This window comes from Rhinolophus sinicus, linkage group LG10 (genome assembly GCF_036562045.2).
Source record: "Rhinolophus sinicus isolate RSC01 linkage group LG10, ASM3656204v1, whole genome shotgun sequence".
NCBI lineage: Eukaryota > Metazoa > Chordata > Mammalia > Chiroptera > Rhinolophidae > Rhinolophus > Rhinolophus sinicus.
In genome coordinates, this window is record NC_133759.1 from 104,230,726 (window position 1) to 104,258,050 (window position 27,325).

Genomic DNA, 27,325 nt, shown 5'->3' on the forward strand with positions numbered 1-27,325 from the left:
TTAAGGGCACAGACAACTGGTAGAATGTGGGGTAAAGAGCCACAGTGTGGCCCCCTGCAGCCATTTCTCTGCTTAAGGAGCAGGGCAAAAGCAGTCAAAGATAAGGCATTCACCTTACTTTGAATTGTGTCTTGGAAGGAAGTGACATTATTCCACACCACACACGCCCGGCTTCCCCGCCTCCTCTTTTCCAGGCCACAGTCCCCATGTGTGAACCTCCTGCCTGTGAGGCCCCAGAAAGAAAGGAACCCCCAGTCCTCTGTATCGTTACAGTTTTCTTTCCTGAGCCCTGGGCCAGTCACTGTGCTAAGCACTTTACATGTGTGGTCCTCTTTCCTCCACATAAAAGCCCTGTGAGTTACAGGTACTGTTAGTATCGTCATTCTTAGATGAGGAAACTGACTCGCACACGATAGTAATCCGCTCAGAGTCCAGGGTAGGGGACGATGTAGGATTCGAAGCCCGGGACATTCGACACAGAGGCCTGCGGGGTTCGTTACTACGCGCTTACGCGTTGTGTTTATCTGCCAGTAGAATATGAGCTTGTCCTGCAGTTCTCCAGCTGAGGCCTGTGCAGGAAGCCGCTCCCCTCGGAGTGTAGGGAGCCTCTTCTGAAGAGGAAGGCATCCTGGAGTCAGCCACTCAGGGAGGAGGTAGAGTCTCAAGGAAAAAACAAGTTTGAAAAGAAATAAATCTGAAAGTAGGTCTCATATAAACGGAAGTGACTGTGTGTGCGCGTGCGTACACACACACCACACACACACACACACACACATACACCATTCTCTGAATCAGTGTTGGAAGCTAACTGAAAAAAGGCTTCTCCAAAAGGACGGAGAATAGAAGTTAAGAAAGAGGAATCCAAGCAGTTAATATGAGCTAATAATGGGAAAGAATTTCTAATAAGCCAGTTCATCTATGTCGGGGGTCCTCTGTGTTTGTTTTCCTGATTATTCAGTGAGGGCCCTTCTGTTGCAGCATGTTCAAGAGGCAGCACGGCACCTCCTAGCTGGTGCCTCCCCGCCCGGGCGCTGCCTTTGGCCAGGCTAACCGACCTGCTCCCGGCGCTCTGTTCCCACGCCCAGCGCAGCCTCAGCACCCATCTTACCCAGGTCTAACGCTGGGGCTGTAACAGCACCTCATTTTCCCGCACCCAGTTGTGGCAGATGTAGTCAGTGGGAAACAGTTACAGATCTTCTTTCTGAACTTGGAAAGTTTCTCTTATTTCATTAAGGAAAGTGTCATTTCCTTTTGTGCTGCTACAGTAGTACCAACGTGGCAACTTTGGTTCCTGGCTTCCGGGGCTGCCAGCCTGGCAGTGCCTTCATCTCCCAGCTGCCCCTCGGTGTGCAATCCAGCGCCCCCTCTAAGAGGGAAGTTCTGGGAGGGAAGGAGCTGGGACTTTCCGGGTGTGGGGTGGGGCAGGGAAGGCAAGGATGGTTGTCACACCTCAGAGGAGCCGCAGAAGCGAACCTCAGCCCTGTCACTTGTGTTCACAGTAACGTGAACCTACTGCTGGGTTTTAAGCCTTTTGGGGACAAGGCCTCCGACTTCAGTAAGTGCTGTTGGCTGAAGCCGAATCGGAGTGAATATAAGGGGACTTACAGTCTTTTGTAGCCATCACGAGTGCCACCCAGCACTTGGGCACAAGGAGATGGTTTCCTATTTCCAAAATATTACTCATCCTACTTTTGTGAGGGCTTGATGGTATGTACACCATTTACTATTTTAATTAACACAGACGTATCTGAAATAGTCCAAAAACATGCCAAATTGCAACTTTAACAGAGAGGTAAAAGTTGTGTTTCTAAATAATTAATCCTTCTTGGCGATAACTTATCCAGTCCTTTACAATCAGTTTTTTCCCCCGTCGCAGTTCTTGGTCTCCTCCATCTTTTGCTGAAGAACAGTGGACCTTCACTTACCCCATAAGGATGTCAGCGTTAAAAGCTCCCAAAACATGACCCTGTTTTCTCCCTGTGACCCTGGCCTCCCCGACAAACCCAAAAGGCATAGACCACCACCACCACTCCCAATGACTCTAGCTCTTCCATCACATGTAAGCAGTGCTTTCCTTTCCTGGGAAAGGAATGGAGGAGAAAAGTCTTCTTTGGTTTACATTGAATTTGAGGCAAAGGTAGAAAAGCAGTGGTTGAGAACTGTCCTGTCCTAAAGTACCCTGCTTCTCAGACCTCCATACCTGCGCATTTAATCTACCGGGAATACACTCCTCTCCCTCCACGTTCACCTGGGAAACTGCGGTCGATCCTGGAGAAGTGACCTGTTCTGTGATGTCTTTCCCCACTGCCCAAGCAGAGTCAGTCTCTTATCATCCCACAGCATCTTGACACACATCTCTGATAGTGTTTGTTCCCGCATGTGGAATTCTTTATTTACAAATACATTTCCTCCACCAGACTGAACTCTGTCAGAGCACAGATTTTCATTCATTCATTTGTTTTTCCCAGGACCTCACACATAGTAGCCATTAAGCTAATGGCTATCATATTGAGTTGAATCTGTCTGGAGCTTATTATATATCTATAAGGTAAGTTAGGATGAGATCATGAGAGAGGGTACAGAATTTGGTACAGAGTAAATTCCAAGATATGCTTCAGTCTTCCAGACGGTGGTTTTCTCATTCAGGTGTATAAATGATAAGCAAAGCTAGATGGGCTTCTAAGGATACACAGAAGAAAACCTGTATATGAGAATGTCTCAATAAGGCAGACCAAGGGAAAGAAACCTTCACCTTCGGCTGCTCCTGTGTTTTATGCTCTGCTAAAAGTGTTGGTCTTTCTTAACCTCTTAGTACACATGTGATTACCATAATTAAACATATCAGTCAGGATTCAAATGGGGAAACAAGCGTTATGACATGGAATAGGGAATTTATTTTAGGAATGAGACCTTGTACTATTTTGGACAAAGATGGGGAAATGGGTCCAGTGGAAGTTAAGCAGAAAAATCGCTGACCAGCCCTCCTGAAACAATGGCATGGACGGACAAGTTGGAGCTGGCAGGGAAATCTAGACGCTGCACACATGCAGTGCTGGAGTGGGGCCTAGAAAGCATGTGAGGTGAGGGGCGCTGGTGGCGTGGTTAGAAGTCAATGAGAGATTGTTGCTCTGCGTCACTACCACGCTGTGAGTTTGCTGCCAAGCACTTGGCAGTGAGCTTGGGGTCTGGTCAGCGTGGCTGGTATTCTAGTTCTAGATGCAGAGCAGGAAAGAACAAGGACAAACTGAAACTTGGTGGCAGTTCTACATCTTCTCACTATCTCTAATCACGAGGACCTTAAGAAAATCGTGGCTGCTACTTCACGTCCACCTTCCCAATCTCACACAAATTTCTGTTTTGCCCAAATCTAGCTCACAACCATACAAAGAAATGGGTTCTGGTAAACTTAGTTCTTATTTAGCCAAGTTGACGCAGTACAAACCCACAACAAATCTACCTCTAAATTTTGTAAATTGAATTTAGTTTCTATTTTAGAAGCAGTACTCACTTCAACAGGAAAAAGCAGAGCTAAGAAACATGTACAACTTTATATTTTTTTAAAAAACATTCTTGGGTGTTGCCCAGTAACATACCTTACTTCCTAGTACACATTTCAGAAACAAAGTGTTGGTTGTAAATGCCAACTACTACAAAAACAATTTAAGGTGATTATATAAACATTTCTTTGTATTTCGATGGTCAGTCTAGAATTTAAGTATAGTTTTAAAAACAGTCATCTCTTGAGATCTGAAAAAAGGATCTAATGAGAGAAAGGAAGTAACACTTACTGTGTGCTGTGCCAAGAACTTCTGTCTTATTTCATTTAATTCATATCAAACCTGTGAGGCTTTCTCAAAGTGAAATAACTCCAATCAAGTTCATAGAGAAAGGTTGAAAATTCACCCCAGAATTGACAACTCAAGCTAGGTTATCTTTTTCTCTTGATTTGGTTGTTTACTCCCACTTTTTTTTAACTTCTTGTTGGAGAATGGATAACACGTACATTGAAGCACATAAAGAACTAATCTTAAGAGGACAAGTCAACGAAGTTGTACGTGTCTGTGTTATCTGTGTGTACATTCAGATAAAAACATGTTTCCTAATACCCTCGATTGACTTTCCTTGGGCCATTTGTATTTCCCAGGTAAATTGTCTTATATATTTATATCTTTCATTACGTGGACGGTGTAATTCTTAGAACTGTGTAGGGGGAAGTGAGCATGAGTAGTCAAGTGAAAACGGTAAATCGCGTGCCTCCTAACTGCTTTGAATTGCATGTACTTATATCACTTTCTCTTTCTGCATTTACCCTAAAACAGGTAATCAGATCCTGTCCCTTGGGAGCCTCTCAAAAGATCAGATTTATCCAATGAAACTCAAGGGCATCTCCATCTGCTATTCAGCTCTCAAATCTGCCTTGTGTGGAAATTATGTCAGCTTTGGCGTCTTCAAGTTGTATGGGGACAACCATTTTGACAACGTTCTCCAGGCCTTTGTCAAAATGCTGCTGACGGCGTCCCACAGTGACTTGCTGGTGAGCAGGCGTGCGTCGTGGGAGTCTGTGCGTGTGACATGTGAGGTAGCACCACCACAGGCTTAGAGTTGTGCGGACGAGCCCGGGGAGTGAGTGCGGCACTGGCACGTTTTGTGTTTCAGGACAGCGTCTTGATTTAACTTCCAGAATTTGAACAACTATGGTGGCCGTATTTGTATAATTAAATGTGCAGTGTCTAAAAGTGCACCTTCTAACACATTGCTCACCCAGAGTACTCCAGGTTCTGCATCTAGAGAAAATGCAGTTAGCAATATCAGCTAATTGCTTACAACTATCCTTATGATTCAAAAAAGGTCTGTGTTTCCTGGAGCAGAAAATGAAGGGTTGGCTGCAGAATCTCCTCCTTTCTTCAGTTCTACTCTGTCTATTCCCTTCCTGTGTGGCCTCCGTTTCCATTAAAATTCTGGTGTCATGGACAGAGAGCTGAACTGGAAGCTGAGTGACCCAGTGTGCAGTCTCCGCTCTGCCACTCACTAGTCGTTTACCTGAATAAATCACCTCCTCTATTTCTCCAGGCTTTAATTTCCTCACCTTTCAAATGAGTAAATTACACAAAGTGATCTCTAGGCCCCTTTTCTACTCTAGCATCTAGTTTCTATGATTTATGTCAGTGTTTCTCAAACTTTGAGGCCCATCAGAATCACCTGGGGTGCTTGTTCGAAATTCAAATTTCCAGGCTCCTCCACTGAGCTGTGTCATTAGCAGACTTTTTTTAAACGTCTCCACCTGATTACACAACCGCTAATATAGGCCCAGTGTGGTTGTAGTAATTACTTCCGTCACACAGCCTAATTCATGCTCAGGCTTTCCCACCTGCTCCCAGCCCAAGGTTATAAGTAGATCTGGGGCCATCATTAGTCAGTGTAGGGACGGAGTCCCAGAGAGCAGTTTCCAAGCTCTTGGCCTCACGCGGAAATGTGCTGATTCGAGTTGTAGATGGCCATCAACTGTGATCAGGTGACCATCCGCTGTGGCTGGGTGGCCGTCAGCTGTAACCAGTGAACCATTAGCCACCAATACAACTGTCGTGGCTACGCTAGCAGGCGCAGACTGTGGCTAACAAGTGTGGTTAGCAAGTGGATTGTGGGTCGTGTTGATCCTATTTCCTGTGTCTCGCCCAGCCGCCAGCGAGACTAGGGTGCAGGAGGGCCAGTAGATGTTTGCTTTTGTGTCTTGACCAGCCGCCATTGAGAATATAGTGGTATGACTCCCCTGTCTGTGGCTCCGTTGTTCCTTTCTGACCTCACCATATCCTGCGTTCTTTTGGGGGGAGCGGGAACTGAGCCCCTGCATGACAGTCAGCCTGCGTGAGAAAGGCTCCTTGACGTTCTAATGGCCTCGCTGTACCCTCTTCCACCTTTCTAAACTGGTCCTAGTGGAACCAGATGTCGAGCCAAAGTTGTTAATCCTCTTTGCAGTAGAATGGAATTGCTCGATGAAGGCTGCCTGTCTGGGAGGAATTACAAAGCGGAAACCTGACTCAGGTCAGCCATGTGTTCAGCCCTTCACTGAGGGGCTCTGTGTTACAGTTAAGGTCCACCAAGAGAACCTGCTATGCTTCTAGGAATTTCTCCAATCTTTTTTCCAGTAGACATGCAAACTTCGAACTCAGTAATTCTCAAAATTGAGGGTACAAAGGACTGCCCTTAGCGTCCATGTTAAAAATGGCCATTTTGGGACCTCATTCCAGAGCTTTTCATTTAGTGAGTCTGCGTTTTTAACAAGCTTCCCATGTGATTCTGACAGAAATAGTCTTAATCTCACTTTAAGAAATATTGCTCTGGTTTATTTCTCTTATGCATGGGCTTTTTTGATAACGGTTTGAGTTTCCTCTGAGGTTTTCCAGGTGTTTTTCTCATGCACTTATCTTTTGCCTATAGTGTATGGTATATATTAAGCCATTTACCAACTTATGATTTAGTTAGGTGGGTTGGCATTGTGTAAATACAGCGGACTATGATGCCAAATCCTGTTATAACAGCAGATTTCTCTGTGTTAAAAAGAAAGTGAGGGTGCCTGGTCACTACTAAGCACTATTCAGTGTCACAATATTCCAGTCCAGAAAAATAATTCACAGTCTTCTAAATTCCATATTACAGAGATTTTCCTTACACTTAAGTGTTACCATATAAGGTAAAATTCAAATTGTATACTATGCTGTAGCTTCAAATTAGGATTTCTAGAGATCAAGAGATTCCCATTAGAACCCCTTTAAATGCTGAATTGAGGATCATTATGTCATTGGTTCCATATATTTATTTTACATTTATTTTGTTTAAGTAAGTTTACCATTTCCAATGTTATAAATGGCCGTTTCCACTGGAGTGGAACGTGTCTCTTGCTTCCCTGTGGCTTGACATTTAGTATCTGTGTTGTAGCAATATCGGAAACTGAGCCAGGCTTACTATCCACTCCTGGAAAGTCTCACCCAGGACCATATGAGCTTCATCACCAACTTGGAGCCTCCCGTACTCCTGTACGTTCTCACGTCTATCTCAGAGGGCCTCACTACTCTTGGTAAGTATTATGGAGAACATGGTTTCCAGAGGAGAAATTTGACTGTGGTCTCTTAATGTCTGTGCCTATTCAGATAACCGTCCCACCAAGGGGTGGGGAGGGGGCGGGGGGTGAGGGAATAGTGTACCCAGAGTAAAAGATTATGGCTAACTTACTTGCAAGTGAGAAAATGCTTTTTAAAAATATTTTAATACACAGTTTATTTTTAATCAGCTTTAAAAAAGGTACAATTTAAACACAAAATTCATTGATTTTAAGGGAACAGTTCACTGAGTCCTGACAAATGTACATATACAGTCATGAACCACAACAACCAAGATGCAGAACGTTTTTATCACCATCGAAAGCTCCCTCGTGCCTCCTTCTAATCAGTCCTTTCCCCTAGCCCCAGCCCCAAGGAGCCACTGATCACTTTCTCGCATACAGTTTGCCTTTTCCAGAATTTCATATAAATGGAATCATGGAATATATAGTCCTCTGTGCCTGTCATCTTTCACTTAGCATCATGCCTTTGAGAGTCATCGGTGTTGTTTTGTGAATGAGTTAGCTTATTCCTCTCTCTTGCTTGAGTATTATTCCATTATATGGATTACCACCATTTGTTTATATATTCACCAACCGTTGGACATTTGGGTTGTCACCATTATTTGGTTATTTTGAATAATGCTACTATGAGTGTTGATGTGCAAGTCTTTGTGTGGACAGATATTGCTTCTCTTGGGCAAATACCCAGGAGTGGGATTTCTGGGTTGTATGTCAAGTATGTTTTCAACATAGAAAACTGCCAAGCTATTTCCTAAGGTGACTGTACCATTTTGCAGTGTATAAGGGCTGCAGTGCCATGTATCCTCCCTAACACTTGCTATTATCAGTCTTTTTAATCTTAGCCATCCTAGTGGAAGTGAAGTGGAATCTCACTGTGGTTTTAATTTGCATTTTACTAACGAATAATGATTTGAGTGTCTCTTCGTGCTTATTTGCCATTCATGTGTCTTCTTGGTTAAGTGCTTGTTCAAATCTTTTAGCCATTTTTTTAACTGGTTTGTCTTTATCTTGTAAGAGTTTGTTATATATTCTGGGTGCAAATCCTTTCTCAGATATATAGTTTGCAAGTACTTTTTTCTGCCTTGGTTTGTCTTTTTATTTTCTTAATAATATTTTCTGAAGAGCAAAAGTTTTTAGTTTTAAAGAATTCCAATTTATTATTTTTTTCTCTGATGCTTCATGTCTTTTGGGTCCTATTCTAAAAAATCTTTGCTTAACCCAAGGCCATAAGGTTTTTCCTGTTCTCTCAGAAAGTTTTATAGTTTCAGCTCTTGTGTTTAGGTCTATGATCCATTTCAATTAAATTTTTGAATGTAGTATTATGAGATAAAGCTAAGATTCCTTTTTTAACATGGCTATTCAGTTGTTCTGGCAACTTTTGTTGAAGAATGTCCTTTATCTATTGCATTACTTTGTGCCAATTTTATACTGTCCTAATTTTATAGTAAGCCTTTAAATCAGATAGTATAGCCTTCTAATTTTGTTTTTCTCTTTTAAAATTGTCTTGGCTATTAAATCGTATTGTCTTTTAAAATTGTCTGGGACCTCTGCCTGTTTATATAAATTTTGAGTCAACTAGTCAGTTTCTCTTGTTAGGAAATAAAATAAAAGTATTTTGTATTTTTATGATATTATAAATGCTGTTGAATTTCAGTTTTGTATTATTCTTTGCTGCAATGTAGAATTGCAATTGATTCTTGTATGTTGACCTTGTATCTTGCAACCTATTAATTCTGGTAGCCTTTTATAGATGTCTTAAGATTTTCTACGTAGATGTATCTGCAAATACAGTTATACCTCTTCCTTTCCAATCTAGTATATGACTTTTTTTTCTAGCCTTATCACTCTGGCTAGAATCCACAGGACAGTGTTGAGCAGAAGTGATGCTAGCACTAGCAAACATCCTTTCCTTGTCTCCAACGTTATGGAGAACGCATTCATTCTTTCACCATTAAGTATAACGTTAGCTCTAGGTTTTTCACAGATGCTCTTTACTTTGTTGAGGAAATTCTCTTCTGTTATAGTTTTTTGAGAGTGTTATCATGAGTGGGTATTGAATTTTATCAAATTCTTTTTCTGCATCTACGGAGATGATCATATGTTGGTTTTTTGTTTTGTTTGTTTGTTTGTTTGTTTGTTTGGGTTTTTTGTCCATTAATACATTACATAATGTTAATCATCACATTGATGTATAGTATTTGAATGTTAAACCAATCTTGCATTCTACACTTGGTTCCGATGTATTATCCTCCTTATATGTTACTGGATTTAACTCTAAAATTTCGATCCAGATTTTGTACATCTATAGTCATGACAGATATTGATGTGTTCTTCTATAGTTCTTCTTTCATAGTCTTCTGTTCTTCTCATATCTTTGTCGTATTTTAGTGTCGGTCTCGTGCTCTCATAAAATGAATTGGGAAATGTTTCTTTTTCTTCTATTTTTTGTAGAATTGTTACTAGTTCTTCCTTAAATGTTTGGTAGAGTTCTCTAGTTAAACCATTAGGCTTAGGTTTTTCTTTTGTTAGAAAGTCTTTAACTACAAATTAAATTTCCTTAATGGATATAGGACTATTCGAGTTATCTATCACATTTTGAGTAGCCTTTGGTCATTTGTGTCTTGAAAAGAATTTGTCCATTTTCATCTACAGTTCATGTGACATTATTGACATAAAATTGTTCATAATATCCCCTTGTTATACAATTTAGTTCCTGTAAAATCTATAGTGATGTCCCCTCTTTCATCCCTGACATTGGTAATTTGTGTATTCTCGCTTTTTTGTTTTTTTGTTTGATCATTCTGGCTCTAGGGTTATCGATTTGATTGCAAAAAACCAGCTTTCATTTTTCATTGATTTCTCTCTATTATTTTTCCACTTTTGATTTCATTGATTTGATGTATAATGTTTACTATTTCCTCCCTTCAGCTTACTTGGCTTTTCCTTTTCTAGTTTTTTCAGATACAAGCTTAGATCACTGATTTTAGACCTTTCTTCTTTTCTAATATACATATTTAATGTTTTAATCTAAGCACTGCTTTTGCTATATCTCCCAAAATTTTTATATTTATATTTTTTCTATACAGTAAAAAAAAATTATTTTCTAATTGCCCTGCTGATTCCTTCTCTTACCAATGGGTTGTTACTTAGAAGCACATTGTTTAATTTCCATATATTCAGAGATATTCTTGATTTCTTTCTGTTATTGATTCTAGTTTAATTCCATTGGTCATAGAATATACTCAATCATTGTTATAACTGTTTTTTTTGAATCTTTGGTATGGTGCAAAATACAGTGAGTGTCCCATGGGCACTTGAAATGAATGTGTACTCCAACATTGTTGGAACGGGCATCCTATTTAAGGGTCAGTTCTAATTGATTGATAGTTCGGATTTTCTGTATTCTCACTGGTTTATTATTTGTTTGTTTTCTTCTTTTTCTAATCATTACCAAGAGAGAAGTGCTGAAGTCCCTAACAATAATTACATATTTGCCCATTTCTCCTTTCAGTTCTATCAATTTTATATAAAGTATTTTGAACTTCATTATTAGGTATATAAATATTTAGGCTTGTTATGTCCCCCTGATGAATTTACTCCATTATCATTATGAAATGACCCTCTTTATCTCTGGAATATTCTTTCCTCTAAAATCTATTTTGTCTGATATTACTAGCCTCTTCAGCTTTCTATTAATTACTGTTAGCATCTTTTTTTATCATTTTGCTTTTAATCTGACTGTGTCTTTAAAGTTGGTTTCTTATAGACAGCAGGTATTTTCTATTGCTGTTGCAATCAGTTTTTACAAACTTGGTGTCTTAAAACAATGTAAATTTATTTTATAGTTCTTTAGGTCATGAATCTGACATCAAGGTGTCAGCAGAGCTGTGCTTCTTTCTAGAGGTGAACCCATCTTCTTGCCTTTTCTAGCTCCTAGAGACCAGCAACATTGCTTGGCTCATGGCCCCTGTCCTCCATCTTTAAAGCCAGCAACATTTTATCTCCCTGGCTATTCTTCCATAAATGCATCTCCCTCTGATGCTGACCTCTTCTGCCTCTTTCTTTCACTGTTAAGGATTACACTGGGCCTACCCGTATAGTTCAAGATAATCTCCCTATTTTTAGATCAACTGATTAGTTCAAGATAATCTCCGTGTATTTAGTTCAACTGATTAGCAACCTTAATCCATCTGCAACCTTAATTCTTCTAACACATTCACAGGTTCTGGGAAATAGGACATGGACATACTTGCCTAACACTCAGCATATACAGCATAGTTGGGTCGTCTTTTTATATCAAATCTGACTATCTCTGCTTTGTAATTAGTGTTTAGACCATTTATATTTAATGTAACTACCGGTATATTTGGGTTTAAACTTCAGTATTGTCATTTGTTTTCTCTTTCTTCTATCTGGGCTATGTTCCTTTTTTCCTTTTTCCTGCCTTCTTTTAGTTTGGATTAATTACATGTTATTTAAGAGTGCATTTTATATCCCCTATGAGTTTATTAACCATAATTCTTAATTTTAGTGGTACTCTAGGGTTTACATTCAACACCTTTAAATAATATCATCACAGTTTGCCTTCAGATAATTACAGTCGTGCCCCTTCTTCTATCTCCAGGCCTTCTGGACCTCCAATTATACATGTGTTACATATCTCTGTTATGTTGTTCAAAGACTGGCAAGGACTCCTTTGCAGATCTCCAGAACTCTCTCCTTGAATAGCTCCCACTCTCCAGTATTCTGTCCCACAAGTTCTAGCTGCCTCAGCCTCCCCCAATTCCAGCTGTTTCTCTTCATCTCAGTGAGACAACTTGGCTTTTTGGGATTCACTCTCCCTCACCTGTAGCCTGGAAACTGCTTTGGTCAGTAAGCTTGAGCTATTGTGTAGGTATTACCTTATTTATTTCCCTCCTCTCTGGTTTAATAGTCCTGTACTGCTTGTTGTGCAATAATTGAAAAATGTTGTTTCATATATTTCGTCCAGTTTTCTAGTTGTTTATGGCAGAAGGGAAAATTCTGATAGCAGTTAATCCTTCATGGACAAAAACTGATGTCTTGTCTTTTATTATTACAGTTTGCCTTAACATTCTTTTATTTGAAATCATAGTAATACTTGAAGATTTTTGAATTAGTTACAGGTGGCTATGTTGTTCTCAAGTGTGGTCTTAGGCCTGGAATCTGCATTTTGACAAGGTTCTGAAGGGAGTCTGGACAAATTGGAGTCATGGAGGGAATACTGAACTTGGATTTAAGTCCCCGCACTGCCACTTATTAAACGTATGACTGTGGCATGTACGCTGCCCGGTACTGTCATTAGAGTTTTCATAGTTGTACTTCACTCGTACCAAAACCGGTTAGATACTCTAATAGCACCTTTTGTCATTATTTCCCACTCGATTGTAAGCTTCTGAAGGACAGAAATAGTCGTGATCACCACTTTATTCCCAGTGCCTAGTACATAGTATGTGCTCAATAAATATTTTTTAATTGTTTATTTTTTAAATTAAATTTATTGGGGTACCATTGGTTAATAACATTATATACGTTTCAGGTGTACAATTTTATAATATATCATCTGTAGCTAAACAGTTGAGTGAATTCATTAGGTAATATTATTTTCATTGTATAGATGGTAAGCCATGGCTCAGGCACATGAAACAACTTGCCTAAGGTTGTACAACTAATAAGTGCCTCTTGGCGTCTTTCTAACTCTATAACTCATTCATCCTCACCTCGCCATCCTGCTAGATCCACCTATAAAGGTCACAGTTTCGATGGCTGGATGCTTGGTAGGAATGATTTTCCTGATTTTAACTTCAGTCTCTTCCATTGTTGCAAGTTGGCATTGGGTAGCCATTGGGTAACTTTGGCAGGTGAATTGTGCCCTGTGTCTTCAAGAAACAGGACTATTTAGATGCTGAAAGTAACCACTTGGGTTTCTCCTTTTCCAACAGTGATAAATTTGCAAAGAGGCGTTTACAGGTATTGTTTGGGTTACCAGTAGGTTTTAGTTCTATTGTAGCTTCAGTGGAAAAAGCGAGAGGGAAGGACAAAAAACTGGAATCAGTCATAGAGTAGTGACTTGCCTGATATGCTTAACATGATATTAAAATTTTTTAATCAGCATTTTCAGTTTTGCACCAGCTAAAATGTGGGGATGGTAAAGGTAAATGAGAAAAGTGGTTACATTCTCTATCTTTTTAATCACCCATCCACCCCCCCCCCCATACTCTTACATACAGAGAACAAGTGCAGGGCTTACATAAAGCTGCTGTCAACTCATTCATTCATTAAGTATCAGTTGTGCACATACTATGTACAAAGTACCATTCTAGACCTTGGCAATACTGAAGGGAACAAGACAGATAAGGTCCCTGCTCGTGTGAAGCTTATGTTCCAGTGGAGAAAGATTAACAGTAAACACACACACACACACACACACACACGAAAATGTCAAATCAGGACACGTGCTTAACAAAGACTTAAAATGGGATAATAAATAGAGAATGATTAAGTGTGGCTTTTTAGAGGAGTGATCAGAGAAGGCTTCTGAAGATGAGCCGAGGCAGGGACAAGTGCATGCCAAGAAGTGAAGGATGGCACAAAAGGCGAAGCAAGGAAAGCTGATGGCAGACCAAAAGTTGAACCAGCTGGAAACCACCAGATCTTTCCCCATGAAGTTCATTATTAATTAAATGATCAATATTCTTAAAGAGAATATGTTGTTATTTAGACCACATTCTTGAATTGGATGGAGTAAATGGTATGAATGGAATGTGAGAGTAAAACATTCAGGAAATACTTAGAAACTTAGAGATCTTGCACATTCGTTTTCCAAACAAAAGCATGCTAAAGAGAGAAGGAAGCTATGGGTTAGCTAACTAGAATAACAGCCTGGTGTTTAAGGGATTGAAATCGCCAGGAAAACAAATGAGAAGTGAAAAAGGGGAAATCTATGGGTCCGGTACTATGTAACAGTACTTTACCTCATTAATTTCTCACAATGCGTTGCAAAGTAGGTGATAATTAAGCACATTGTACAGAGGTGCAAATTGAACTCCATAAAGTCAAACATCTAGAAAAATACAGATTCAAATCTAGATTCAAACCCACCAATTTCCAAAACCACTGTACCACCCAGTAGGCCTTTAATTCCTGAAACTGACTTTCACACCATGTTTTTCCAAGACTTTCATACTCCCTTCTCCTATGGTAATAAACTTTGAGTCAAAGCCAAATTTCAGCTCAGCCCCATTATCTTTCTTCTGACTCTTAGTTACACAACTCATTCCTACAGTTAACTTTTCAGAACCACTTTCTGCGATGGGTCTCAGTGTGTGTGTGGGGGGGGGGGGGCGGCAATTAATGATGCATGTGGTTCCTGTGGAGACCGGTTGCAAGAGAAGAGGAGCGTTTGCTTGTTTTCAGTGCCAAACAACAGGTTGCCAGAGAGGACAAAGTGCCTAGTAGGCAAAAAAGCAAATCCAAAATTGTCTAAATTATTGATGAATCTTTCTTAAAAGCTTCTAAACACCAAGAACTAGGACAAAATACGAAAATTCATGACTTCTGCTTGTCCTTTTATGTCAGGAGAATTTCGTTATTTGAATCTCACAGTAGCTTGAGCTGTAAATAAAGAAAACCAATAATGCAGTCCTCAGCATGATTCATTCTGTGTTTGATCAGATGCCCCTTGATCCTTATGAATCCACACTTTTCAATCTACCCTGAAATACATTTAGCCCCTTCAAAGCCCCCAACCATAAATCAGCCATAATGGAAGCTCTTCTTCTTGCTTTGATTGCAAGGATATATGCTCCAACCTTTGTGTCTAAAATGTTTACCTGGCTTTTTCGTAGCTGACTCAGTAGATTGGGACCTTTTAATGCAACCTGCATGGCATGTGGTATCCAAATCTATGTGAAGTCTTTATCATTTTTGTATGATTGATAGCAGATTGCTCTTCACTGGTGAGGGGAACCATATCTATTTCCTGCTTGCTTCCTTTTGTAGATGTTACTTAATCCATTTACTTTCATGACTGGGACTTCAAAGGTGGAAATGTGAAGGAAAAGAGAAAAGCAACCAGGCTCAACAAGTCTGCACCTGACTCTTAGGCCTAGATGTTTTCCACTACATTATAGTATCACTCAGGGCTGTAAAACCAAAGCTCCCTTTTCTGCAAAGTCACCCAGTTAGTAAGGAGAGATAAACAGCTCATTAATCAACCAATCAATCAAATGCCACAGCTTTAGGAGGGAAAGAAAGCTCCTTTCTTAAAAGCCTATAGCTCCACAGTTTCCCAAAACTGTTGCTCTGCTCTTTTAGACCTTCATCCAACCCCTCGTGATCCTGCATCCTCTGTTTTAAATGCATTCGTCTGTCTGTTTCAAAACTTGTCCCAAACCCTACCTCTTTCTATATATTATGTCATTTCTCTCTAAAACAATGTATGTGAAAGAGTTTTTAAACTGTAGTGTTATATCAATTCTAGGTATTATTACTAAATGCAGCTCAACACCTTTAAAAACCTTTCTCGGATTAGCTTTGCCTGCCTCCCCATTCTGGAATCAATTCAGCTGATATTTCACCTCTAATGTATGGCAGACACAGTGTGTCTCAGAGCCCCAGAGATGAATGAAATGAATCAGAAGCCGTTGCCTTAGGAAGTTTGCAGTCTGCTACGCCTGAACCCTACTTCCCCAGTCTACTTCTCCTCTTCTGAGTCTCCCGTATTTGCCATGTTTTGAGTGCCCATTGTGTTTTTAATTGTTTCTCTTCTGTTTCTGTTCGTAATCATAAAGGGATCGTGTCCATATGTTGCCATTGGCCAAAAAATCTGGACAATGTCATGCTATGGATCAAAACCGTGAACTTTGGATAAGCCTCTTATCTCTGAGCTTCAATTTTCTCATCGGAAAAATGCAAATAACAACACCTACCTATACCAAGCAAGTGGTGTTTAGAAGTAATGAAATAATGATTTTAGTGTACAGAGGAGATAGTCGAGTAATGGTTGTTCTATCGTGTCACTTACTTGCTCAAAACAAAACCTTCCATAACTTATACCTGTGTCACCTTTCAGATTGAATGTAAGTGTCTCAGCCCTCAAGGAAGATCCCAGCCCACTGTGTCAGCCTTCTCTCTTACGACTCCCTGCACATTCTTTCATTCAAACCCGAAGCCCTGCTCCCTAAACACCATGAGGGCAAACTGGTAGTAACCAGTTTGAGTGCCCGTTTTCTCTTAAGAAGGTGCTCGATGCATATATATATTTTTCCCTAATACCTTATTTTGCTTAATATCTTACTTAATTTTAGTGGTTACAAGTACAGATCTAGAGCCCAGCTCCTTGTCTATTTTCATACCATGGCTCCACAGTCATCTAGCTGTGTGGCAGCGAACAAGTCACTTAATCTCTCTGTGTCCTCACCTGTAAATGGAAATAATAAAAGTAACTATTGTAATGCTGTTGAGAGGATTAAAAATAACCCATGTAACTAACACAGTAAGTTCTCAATAAATATCAGCCATTTTTATTATGAGAATTTCTAGTTACTTTCTTCTCATTCAATTCTGCAAGATATTTTACAAATGATGAGAAAGGTTTTAAGTGCCTATTTCACAGTAACAACACAAGTAATTGGAAAAGATGGGATTGGAAAGCAGAACTGTCTGCCTCCAAAATCAAGACCTCCCCGCCACGTGAGGTGCACTGAGTTAATCTCTCTCCCTGAAAAGTGCCCTTCCTATGCCTGACTGGAATAACTTTTCCAAGCCCATCTCAGGTGCTCTGTCCTTCACCAGACTCTCCTGGTCCCCATTCACATGTGATCTCGCCCTCAGAATCCTCATAGCAGTGTGTCACTCGTTTTCACACAATACTGTGTTACAGTGATTTAGGTGTCAAACCATGGGCTGTCTGACACCAGGGTGGGGGTTTCCCTGAAGGAGAGCACCTTGCACCACGTAGATATTTAAGAAAGTCACTCGAATTGAACAGAGGGTCTTTAAATCACAAACGGAAAATTCTGTCCAATTCTATCCAGGAATCAAGACTTACTAACGTGTATCTATCTACGCCAGGTCCTGTAGAAGACACTGGGTTTAAAGAGATAGGCAAGGCAAGGTCCCTGCCCTCATGGAATTTACAGTTTGATAAAAGTGCTTGGAAACCAGAAAGTGACTTTTTATAATGGAAGCATTATAAATAATCAGGTGAAACAAACGCTTTAGTAATGCAAACGAATTCTCATTTATTATTCGTACAGATACACTTGTCTCCTCCAGCTGCTGTACCAGTTTAGACTACATCGTCACCTACCTCTTCAAGCACATAGCAAAAGAGGGCAAGAAGCCACTTCGATACAGAGAGGCTACCCGGGCCGGTCAGAGATTATTACATTTTATGCAGCAAAATCCAGATGTCCTGCAGCAGGTAACTAACTGGTGGTTGGTCACCTGGCTTACGAAACAGAGTTTCCCAAAAGCCAGCCTGGTCCCTGACTATCTCGTAGAGCAACTGGTGTTGCCAAGATTCTTTATCAGCAGTTCCCTAGGAGTATATTCCCTGAAGGTAGGCTAGGACACCGGCCTTAGGTACCCACCCTCAAGTATTCGGCGTCGTTCATCTCACCTCAGTAAAGCTAGAATTCAGAAAGAGGATAGCTCTTCCAGAAGCCGGGGGAAACTAAAAGAAGCTGCAGCTGGCAACAGTCAACCTCTGTTTTTCCCCCCTGGAGCCTCTGATAATGTCATCTTGAGTTTGCCTTGTGAATACTCTGGGATGTGGGGAAACTACCATTTCCTGGGCTCCTAGTCTATGCCAGGCAGCACACCAGTGCTTTCCACGCATCATGTCACGGTTGGCAACACTCCCACTTGAAGACGAGAAATGAAGTTTCAGCTAGGTCATATTCCCTAGAACGTTTAATAATAAGTGATAAAGCCACAGGTTTTTTAATTGTCAAATGTGTTTTCTGACTAGCTAATATGAGTTAGATCCAAGTTTAATACTGTTTTTAAAAATTCACTTCTACAAATCACAGAAACAGAGTGCATAAGAATAAATATACAAGCCAGAAATGTTGCAAAGAGAATACCATTTTTCTATGGAAATACCATCACTGTGATATTTTCGAATTCCACTAAATTTGGAAAATGATATCTTTACACTGCTTCCAGTTGTTTGATTTTGCTAAATTATCTCCCTAGTACTCTGTGGTTTGCAAATGTAAACACTTTAACATGGTCATTGGCCAGCAAATAAATCACCTGCAATCAGCAGAAAATGTCACTTTGAATAAAGATATGAAGAAATAGGATGAGACAGCCATGGAAGAGGTTGTCTTCCTGCCTGTCATTTTTTGCTAATATTTAAATGAAATTATGTAAACTTGATTTGTGTTGATGCTTTAGTTAGCCAATTATTTTCCTGACGCGGAGGGGTGTAATTAAGATTTTGTGTAACTAGGCAAAGGGCTGTAGGCCTATAACTATTTGGTATGACCCTGGAATTGTTAACGACATGTTGGTCATAGTAAAGAGAAGAGGAGGTAACTCACATTTATTGAGAACTTTCTATGTACAAAGTGCAAGAGCGATTAAGACCCATGAAACATAGTTTCTCTCCTTAAAAAGTTTCCTGTCAGGTGGGACGGAGGCACAAATAATTAACCAATTATATGATCATTAGATTAATACAGTGACGACAGTGACACAGGAGAAGAGGACTTTCAGAGAGGTCTTCTCATGTAGACCCCCACAACAACCCTGAAATGTGGGTGTCATCATCCCCATTTTACAGATGAATAAATTGAGGTGCAGTGAGATCAACTGGAAAGTGGAATGTGAACCAAGATCTGTTTGACTCAACAGCCCAGGTCCTTACCACTTACACCGTTGATTATCAAGGGACTAGTTGGTGGGGATGAGATCTCGGACTCACCTGGAATGCCTTTTCAAAATATACGTTCTGTTAAGATCTGGGTGTACCTCTCCTCCCCCTCCCTCACCCACCCACCCAACTGAAGTAGCCACTGGAACAGCTGGGAATGTGTCATAGCCCTCAGGTGTTTTGCAGGAAGCGGTTGAGAGCCACAGACTTAGAGCGTGTAGCCAGTGGAGAAAATAAACACCCAGGGACTAACCAGGGATCACACCCATCCTCCTATCCCACCATAGCAGGCGACAAGTTCACCCAAATCCCTCCTGCCCACAGTCAGCCATGATCACAGTGTTGTCCTATAACTTTTGGCAGAAACTGGAAAGCTGGTAAAAAATCTTAGCGAAAATCCATAGACTTTGGTCCTAGGCAAGTACCATCAGACTGTGCAGAGCAAGTCACATGGCTGTGCAGGGGACAGTGAACTTTGTCTTTACTCAGCATTACCATGCATTTGTTGGTTTAAGTAATTTCTGTGTGTTAATAATACTTGGTAATCCTTTACTTTATAGTGTATGACTAAGTAGTGATATATCTTTATTAACAGTGGAATACATTCTATTTATTTGGAATGTAGGCTTTCAGATAGCATTTTAAATATTAATGGCTGGTATCTGGTAGTCAGCATAAATATGATTTGCATTAGCATTAGGTTATATCATCTTGAGTGCCTCTGATGTCAGCTATTGGGCATAGTAATATCTGACATCATCTCCTTAGGTCACTGACAACTTTGACCTCTATTCTCATGCACAGTTTCTGTCGTCTCAAAAGCTCTTTTGAATTGATTTGAAATTTTGACTCTTCCCTTTATGAGGCAGTAAAATTGATAATTATTCAGATGGGAACTGAGCGCTGAGTGAAAAATCAATTCCACCCGCTCTCTGCTGCGTATAAAATTACTTCTGAGTCGGCTGGACTGAACGGATGGCCAGAGTAAAAGCAGCAGGCAGGAGCAGTGGGAAGAATTAGCTGGACAGAGCTAATAGCCTGGAGGGACGGACTTGGAAAAGAGGGAGTGGGCCAGTTGGGGGTTGTTATGAGCAAGGATGGGTCCCATTGATCATCTGTTTACATCAGCTTTCCAAGACCTTATAAATCATCCCTGAAGAGCAGCAGAACCCAAGACTGGGCCTTTTACCAGAGGGACTTTGTATTAGATTATTCTCATTTTCACACTCAGATGAAAAGTGAGCCATTGATTATTCATTGGTTGGCCATTAAATGCTGTTTTTATAGATGATTTGCCTATCACAGAAAGTAATGAACAAGGTTGCTGCTTCATAACTTGAGGTTTCAGTTTTCAAGGCATCTGTGTCGGTTTAAGTAATGCCTAACCCTATTAAAAGGAATGGGTTACAAATTGCTTAACAGTGCTGAAAAACTAGACCCTAATGACTAATTGTGCGTGGAGTTTAGAGAGGGTTGTCAGCTCTTTAAACTAAACTGATGCAATGATACTGCAATTATTTACTAGTTTGAATTGTTCTTCCCCCCAACCTGGATCTATATTGCTGGAAGCATAATTGCATGAGGAGTGTCAATTCCAAATTGCAAAAGTGATCTCCTGAAGCTTCCATAGCAAAGGAAGGATGGATCCACATTAAGGGTTTTCCAGTGTCTTTCTATTTGTGTGCAGCAGCCTGGCAAAGACAGATTAAGTGCCTCTCACCTGGAACTGTGTTTATTTTTACCTGCTATGTGGCTTTAGATCTTCAATATCTTTAAAAACGTTCTCCTAATAAGCCATCTATTATATTTGGAAACAAATCTGACTTTGCAAGCATTAAATTTAGTCCATTTGAAGATCCATTATAATTAAGTGGATCTATTTCACATAAGAATTATTGTCTAACCGGCATTGTTTTGACTTAACAATTGAGAAAAACCCAGTTTTACATATATTGAGAAAAAAATTCCCCATGTGCTTTTACACCGTTACAAAGATAAACTAAACTTCTAAGAGCAGGCCAGTGGTAATAGTGATGAGGCGCCGATATGCTCCAGTAATTTGGAAGATCAAACTTCCATGTGAAATTTTGTCAGTTTTATCATTGGTCATATTAAGTGTTTGCATCTAATACAACCCATAGATCAGCATTTATTTAGTTACATCACAGAGTGAAAGATTTGCCCAAATCAGGTAAATGAAGGAGTGAGTTTTATAGAATTATGGGGCCTTTCAGAAATGTGACTCATTCTTTTCAGGTTATAAGAATAGGACACCGAGGCTGAATGCTTCTCTAAGTCAGAATTTCAATTAAAACTAATTGCTCTAAAAAGAGTAGCACCTTCCACAGAAGTAGAACAAGAACTGCGTGATTGTCAGCATTACGGATTAGATTAGACAACATTAACAAGGTATTTTTAGCAATTACAGTCTCCAAAATATAAATACAATGAATAGAGGAGTTAGACCATTTAGGTTTGAATTTATTTTAACCTCATTTATTTTTTGGCTCAAGTCAGTTATGCCAAAAACCCAAAAAACATTCTTTCTCCCTTCACCCCCCCACCCCGTCTTTGCGCTAACCTGGCATTTAACTACAAATTGTGAAGAGCTGTCAGGAGCTATAAGAATCATAGTTCAGTAGGGACAGAAGCTGAAAGAACATTCACCCTTTTCCTCAATCAGTCAGTCAATCAATGAAAATTGCTTTTGTATAGTGCTCTCCGTGACATACATCCCAAAGTGAATTACAGCGAAAGGGAAATCATATGCTCTTTTTTCATTTCTGTGTTCAGATTGAAACAATATTGCTCAACATTTTGACATACTATCCAAGACATCTTTCATACTTAAGATTCCATTCCATAATACTAAGTAGGAGAAAGTGCAGTCGCATATTTAACTGATGTGGCGATTTTGGCCTGTAGAACCTTAGCACGGCTCTCGTAGCAGGGAACACTTAAGCAGATGAAATATATTCATGTCTCTTATCCTCTTAAAAAATAATTAGCCAGATTTTCTAATGTTATTAAAGACATTTCTAGTGAACCCTAAATAGAAAGTGTGTCCTCCACATGACCCATTAGCTCAGTCTGGTTGATTTGCAACCCTATTACCAAAATATGGCAGTAGATTCGTATCAGAAACACACACTGAAAGAGTATTCACAACTGGATCAGAGGATAACATGGATTCAAAGGGTTGAAAAGAAGTCAGGGATAGGTCATTATGCAGCGGAAGTGGAAAATAGGAGCTCACATTTCATGACACAATTATTTTTTGCACTTGCTGCTGTGATCTTGGTCTTCACAGCAATCTATGCATGTACGGTACATTTATTTCTAGGGAAAAATAATACTGGCAAAATATAAGTGCTTACTATGTGCAGGCACCAGCTTAAGCTCTTTACATATGCATTTAATCTAATTTAGTCAACACAGTATCTGTGAAGCTGTAGTATGATGATCTCCGTTTTACAGGTATAGAAACTGAGGCACGAAATGATTAAGTAATTTCCCCAGGGTCACAGAATTGATAAGTGGAAAAACTAAACTTTTAATCTAACAACTCCAGAGTTCACATGCTTAACCACAAAGCTGTAGTTGGTTGGTGGCTAATCTGAAGTAGTGTGTGTGTTTGAAGCACTTACAGTGAGGCAAGTTGAGCTTCTAGTAAGTCCCACCGGGGCCATCCTTAAGGTAGAATGATTTAGAGCAGTCATCCTATACCCCAACTTTGTGCTGCAGCCGGGACGAAACAGATGGGCAGTGACCCAAAGAGGCAACGGGCACCGGAGAGGAAGATTGCTTTGCCAGCTGGTACAGAAAAGACCTGTGGCTCCTGCCGTCATTGAGGCAAAGCTAACAGAGCTTCCTCTCTCTTACTCTACACGCATGTGCAATCACTCATTCTGTAGCCAGGCACTGAAGGTAGAAAATTTAGCTGGACAGGTCTCCTTGAGCGGGTCAGAGTCTAGTAGTGTAACTGTCTCCTAATGTTCCTTTGTGACTTTTCTGTAACACCTTTCAGGTAGCTCTTGAGGTTTACTCTTACCTGATTTTTCTAGATAGAATCAATATGGCAGCTGTGAAATGAAGCTGCGGAAGCAACAAGTGCTTTCCATCCATCCCCCATCCCCAGCACATCCCTAGGCTTGGTCCCGATTTTCACTACTGATGCATCAGTACAGAATGCCATACTATAGCTCTTTCTGGTTGTAATAAACAGCTTCTCTTTTCTAAAGGAAGCTTGTACTACTGAGTGCTGTTAGCTTTATCGAAGGTCGTTCTTGAGGTCCTCTCACATTGGCAAGTCTAAAACTGACTCCTGGGTTCCTTTGAGCACCCCTCTCTTCTCCTTTCCATTCTGCAAGGTATTACAGGCGAAGACGCCTATAGAGCCAGCCAAGCAGAAAGCCTGAATGAGGCACACTAGAAAGAAACCTAAGTTTAGGACACTTCCCTAAGGGGGCAGCATCCACACAGCTCCAGCTCGTTGTTGCCCTGTAAGACCCACTGTTGCCAGATATATTGAGATTTCCTCCAAAAAAAGAAGCCGGAAATCCAGATTTTAAAATGTTGGCCACTGATTGAAAATTCAAAACAATAAACAGACAAACAAACAAGCGAACAAACTCCTCGGGCCAGCACTATATGTCTGGTTACCAGCTTTCCACCTCTATATTCTGTAACCTTAGAGAATTTCAGGACTATAAGATCTCCCAATACGTGGTCCCTTATATTTCTCACAGGAATCCCGTGTGGCTCTGCTACAGTGATACTTCTATGTCTCTCTGATGTTTTGATCATTTTGAAAGCACCCTTTTTTGTTAAGTTGTTTAAAAAGGATGCCTTTATTCTGCATACAGAAGGGAGGCAATAAACAGGCAATGAAACTCAGTTAACATCTCCCAAACACTTTTCTTACTTTAAAAATAACCAGATTTGTTTGAGGCAAAAATAAACTTCCGTTTGGTCGTGTGTGTGTGTGTGTGTGTGTGTGTGTGTGTGTGTGTGTTTAATCTAATTAGTAAGGATCAAATCAGAATATCTAAAAGGACTGGGGCTGGACAGAAGCATCTAGGTAAAGGCCAGGTAATAGTCCAAAAGGGAGTAAATCTCTATAAAATGATGAATTTGCTACCTTGAAGGTCAGTTTAGAAAATTAAAGTTCATAATTTTAAAAATAGAAAAACTTTTTTTTTTCCATTCAAATGGCATCTTATCTGTGGTATTATAAAAGTATTTGTCCATCCATCTTTAGAAGCAGGATTTTAGTCCAAATCCTTTGTTCGTATATCACATCTTTGCCATTTTGATTTCATTTTTGTTACAGAATTATTTGTTGAATGACTTTCAACTGTAACAAAAAAGTGGTATTTGAAAACAGAGAAACCAGTTAAACTAGAAATCTATTCTTGATTTATAGGCCATCAAATTAGTGTTACCTATCTTTTAGAAAGATAGGTAATAACCATATTACCTATCTTTAAGAGTACCTTTTCCCCCAAAGATCATCAGCATCTTAATACATGTCCCATCACCTTGTGGTAGTTGATAAATGTCTGCAAAACAAACCAAAAAAAAAAAAAATTAGATTTCAGAAGTACTGTCTGCAGGCAGTGATTTTAGGTATCACATCTAGCATGGTCATAGATACAATCAGCTAAATGGTAATGCAAGATAAGATTATGTTATTATATACTATATAATAACCCTACTGAAATTCCACTAGAAAATTTCATTCAAAACATGGGTCAAGAAAGAAGTAAGTACTTCAAATATTGTTCCAAATGGTTAACAGAACAGAGAAATGGGGTTTTTTTGTTTGTGTGTGTGTGTGGTTTTTTTAACTAGGACATGTGTTTTTGTACCTCTAAGCACAGTTTAAAGATGTAATCCATTGATAGCATAACTCGCCTTATTAATTGAAAGGGATGGAATCTACCAGATGTAGCCCAAACCAGCAGAGAGTTGGGTGACTAAGCAACAGCAAAGACACCATATTGAGTGAGCCAGAATTCAGTCTCCAAGTCATTTATTTCAACCGGTGACAATACATTTAAACTCCTGTGCCTGAGCAGTGATTGATGGTTTAATATCATATATAATTTTTTTAATGAAGGAAAACCATTTAAATATGTTACCATTTGCACTGGTATTCTCCTATGTACATAACTGCATTTAATCATTATGGGGATTGTTTTTATACTTGTGTAATTTGTATCCAAGAAATAACTGTCAAAGCCATCTCACGCTGTTGCTGGAAATGGTACAGTGTGCTTCATACTTGAATAGATTCATTCTTCCCTGCACATAATTAAGAGTGTTGGAGCTTTCACTGCCACCACATAGGAATTCCATGTTTACATTTCTGAGAATGAAAAATTAGCCACAATGTGCTTTTTCAGGTTCCCATTTTCTGGGGCTATGATATTTAAGTACCGTCGTTCTGTACCAGTGTGTGATTTGAAGAGTTTGATTTTAAGACTTTTAATATTAAGATACATAATAAAATTTTATTATCTAATTACAAGAGGGTTTAGCCTCTTATTAAAGTTGCTAAATCAGACCTAGATTAGCATCATAATGGCACAGTTTGACATAGAATACTCAAAAGTCAAGTTCGAGGGAAGAGATGGGCTTTTTTGTTGTTTTGGGGGGTTTTGCTCCCACACCCACCCCTCGCACAAAATAACAAGGATAAAATGCATGTATGGAAACAAACAAGGAGCAATTTGGAACCTAGAGAAGGAGTGGAGGTGTCAGCCCAGGATGGTACCCTTAGGCAAGGCAGCTGGTATATGTAGCCTTTTGTTTATCTGCTACTGGTTTATGTAGCCTTTAGGCCGGCACCAGAAACAATCACTCCTACAGGGTCAGCTGCTGGTCAGAAGCAAAGTAAGAAAAGATTTTGCCTTCAAATGCGCAGCCATAATTTCTGTACAGCTGGCACCTGCTACTGGTGCACAGCGTGAAGGTGAAAGGTCAAAGAGGCAGTTGTTCAAAACTCAAGAATGGCTTAAAGGGACTTGTAGATTAATCTGCTTTATTAACTTCTGTATATTAGATAACTATTGCTATGAATGACAGTACATCTTTTTGAATAAGTCGCATCTCTTTCTCTTTTAAATTAGCTTTTGAGTAATGAATATTAAATAGAAAGCATTTCAGGGGTAATTAAATGAAAACAGAATGATGTCATTTTACAATTATATTTGTATGTTTATAGAATAGGGGAATTATAATGTTTTCCAAGGAGCTAAAAAAAAAAAAAGAAAAAGAAAAAGAGCCCACTCTTCATAAAAGAAGAATTTGAAATAAAAAAGTCACATGTCCATTAGCCTTTGTGTTTAAACTGAAAAATACAATGTAGTTTGTGACTTAGCATGAAGTCATTGGGTGCCAGTGGCTTGATTTGGCTTTCCCCGGGGGCTCCAAATATTTTCTTTATGAATTAAAGTGACTGCAATTTGTCATCATTCTTTTATCTACAGTTTAGCACAGTCAGTTTTGCTATTAGTCTGCAGCAAATGCTCTCAGAATAGCAAAGAAGTTGTAAAAAAATGAACAGCCATACCTTTTCCTTCACGTTCATATAAAGCAGATAGAGCATTTCATGTAGAGAAAACACACAGAAATGTACACAAGCTTGTCCCAATAATAATTAGGCGTGCTTTGCAGCAGTCTCTCAACCAGGATGGCAAATGGCAAGCCCGATGGTTTTTAGCCTCCTCATTAATAGTGGTTGGCAGAATTGGCTGTCGTTGTAGATTAAGGATAAAAGGAGCTCACAAAATGTATCCTTTTTTAAAGCCTCTGTAAGGAAAATTTCTAATCCGTAGATTAAATACTGACACCAACGCTGGGAAAATGTTTAACAGTTTGTGTTCTAAAGGGACAGCTTTGCCTGCTGCCTCTCAGTAGTTTGGGTTTTTGGTTTTTTAAGAATTCTCAGCAAAAGAAAGCACTGCAGATGACATCTGCCCTTTTATGCTAACACACACAGGTAGCAGCGTTTATCCATTCTTCACAACTGGAAGTTATTTGGGATTTCATTTGCACTCCCAAGTTTTAATACAAGTGCAGCCTTTCTACTCCAAGCAGTGTTTCTGTGACATATAAAGGTGACCCTGAGATCATCTTCCTGAGTCACACCCAAGCCAGTCCAGGGCTCGCCAGAAGTATCGTGAACTTGTATGGGTGTCATACAAGGCTGACTCCTTGACCAGAACACAATGGGTGGGAGTGTTTCCTTACCCTCCCTCTCCAAAGTGGAAGAACCTTCACACCTCCTTCTTGAAGATCTA

General features: G+C 39.8%; 1 protein-coding gene across 9 annotated transcripts in view; it reads left to right on the top strand.

Moving 5' to 3' along the window:
- The window catches only part of RANBP17 (RAN binding protein 17), a 255,586-nt gene that overhangs the window by 209,981 nt on the left and 18,280 nt on the right, over positions 1-27,325 (top strand). For 7 of the 9 annotated variants that reach the window (XM_019741153.2, XM_074313890.1, XM_074313893.1 and 4 more), the window contains 3 exons: positions 4,320-4,534; positions 6,934-7,072; positions 17,395-17,561. In XM_019741153.2, coding sequence (XP_019596712.2) covers positions 4,320-4,534; positions 6,934-7,072; positions 17,395-17,561 — 521 coding nt within the window. Of the gene's footprint in view, positions 1-4,319; positions 4,535-6,933; positions 7,073-16,208; positions 16,645-17,394; positions 17,562-27,325 lie in introns of those variants that run through there. The other 2 variants (XM_074313895.1, XR_012489874.1) reach the window with 2 other exon arrangements.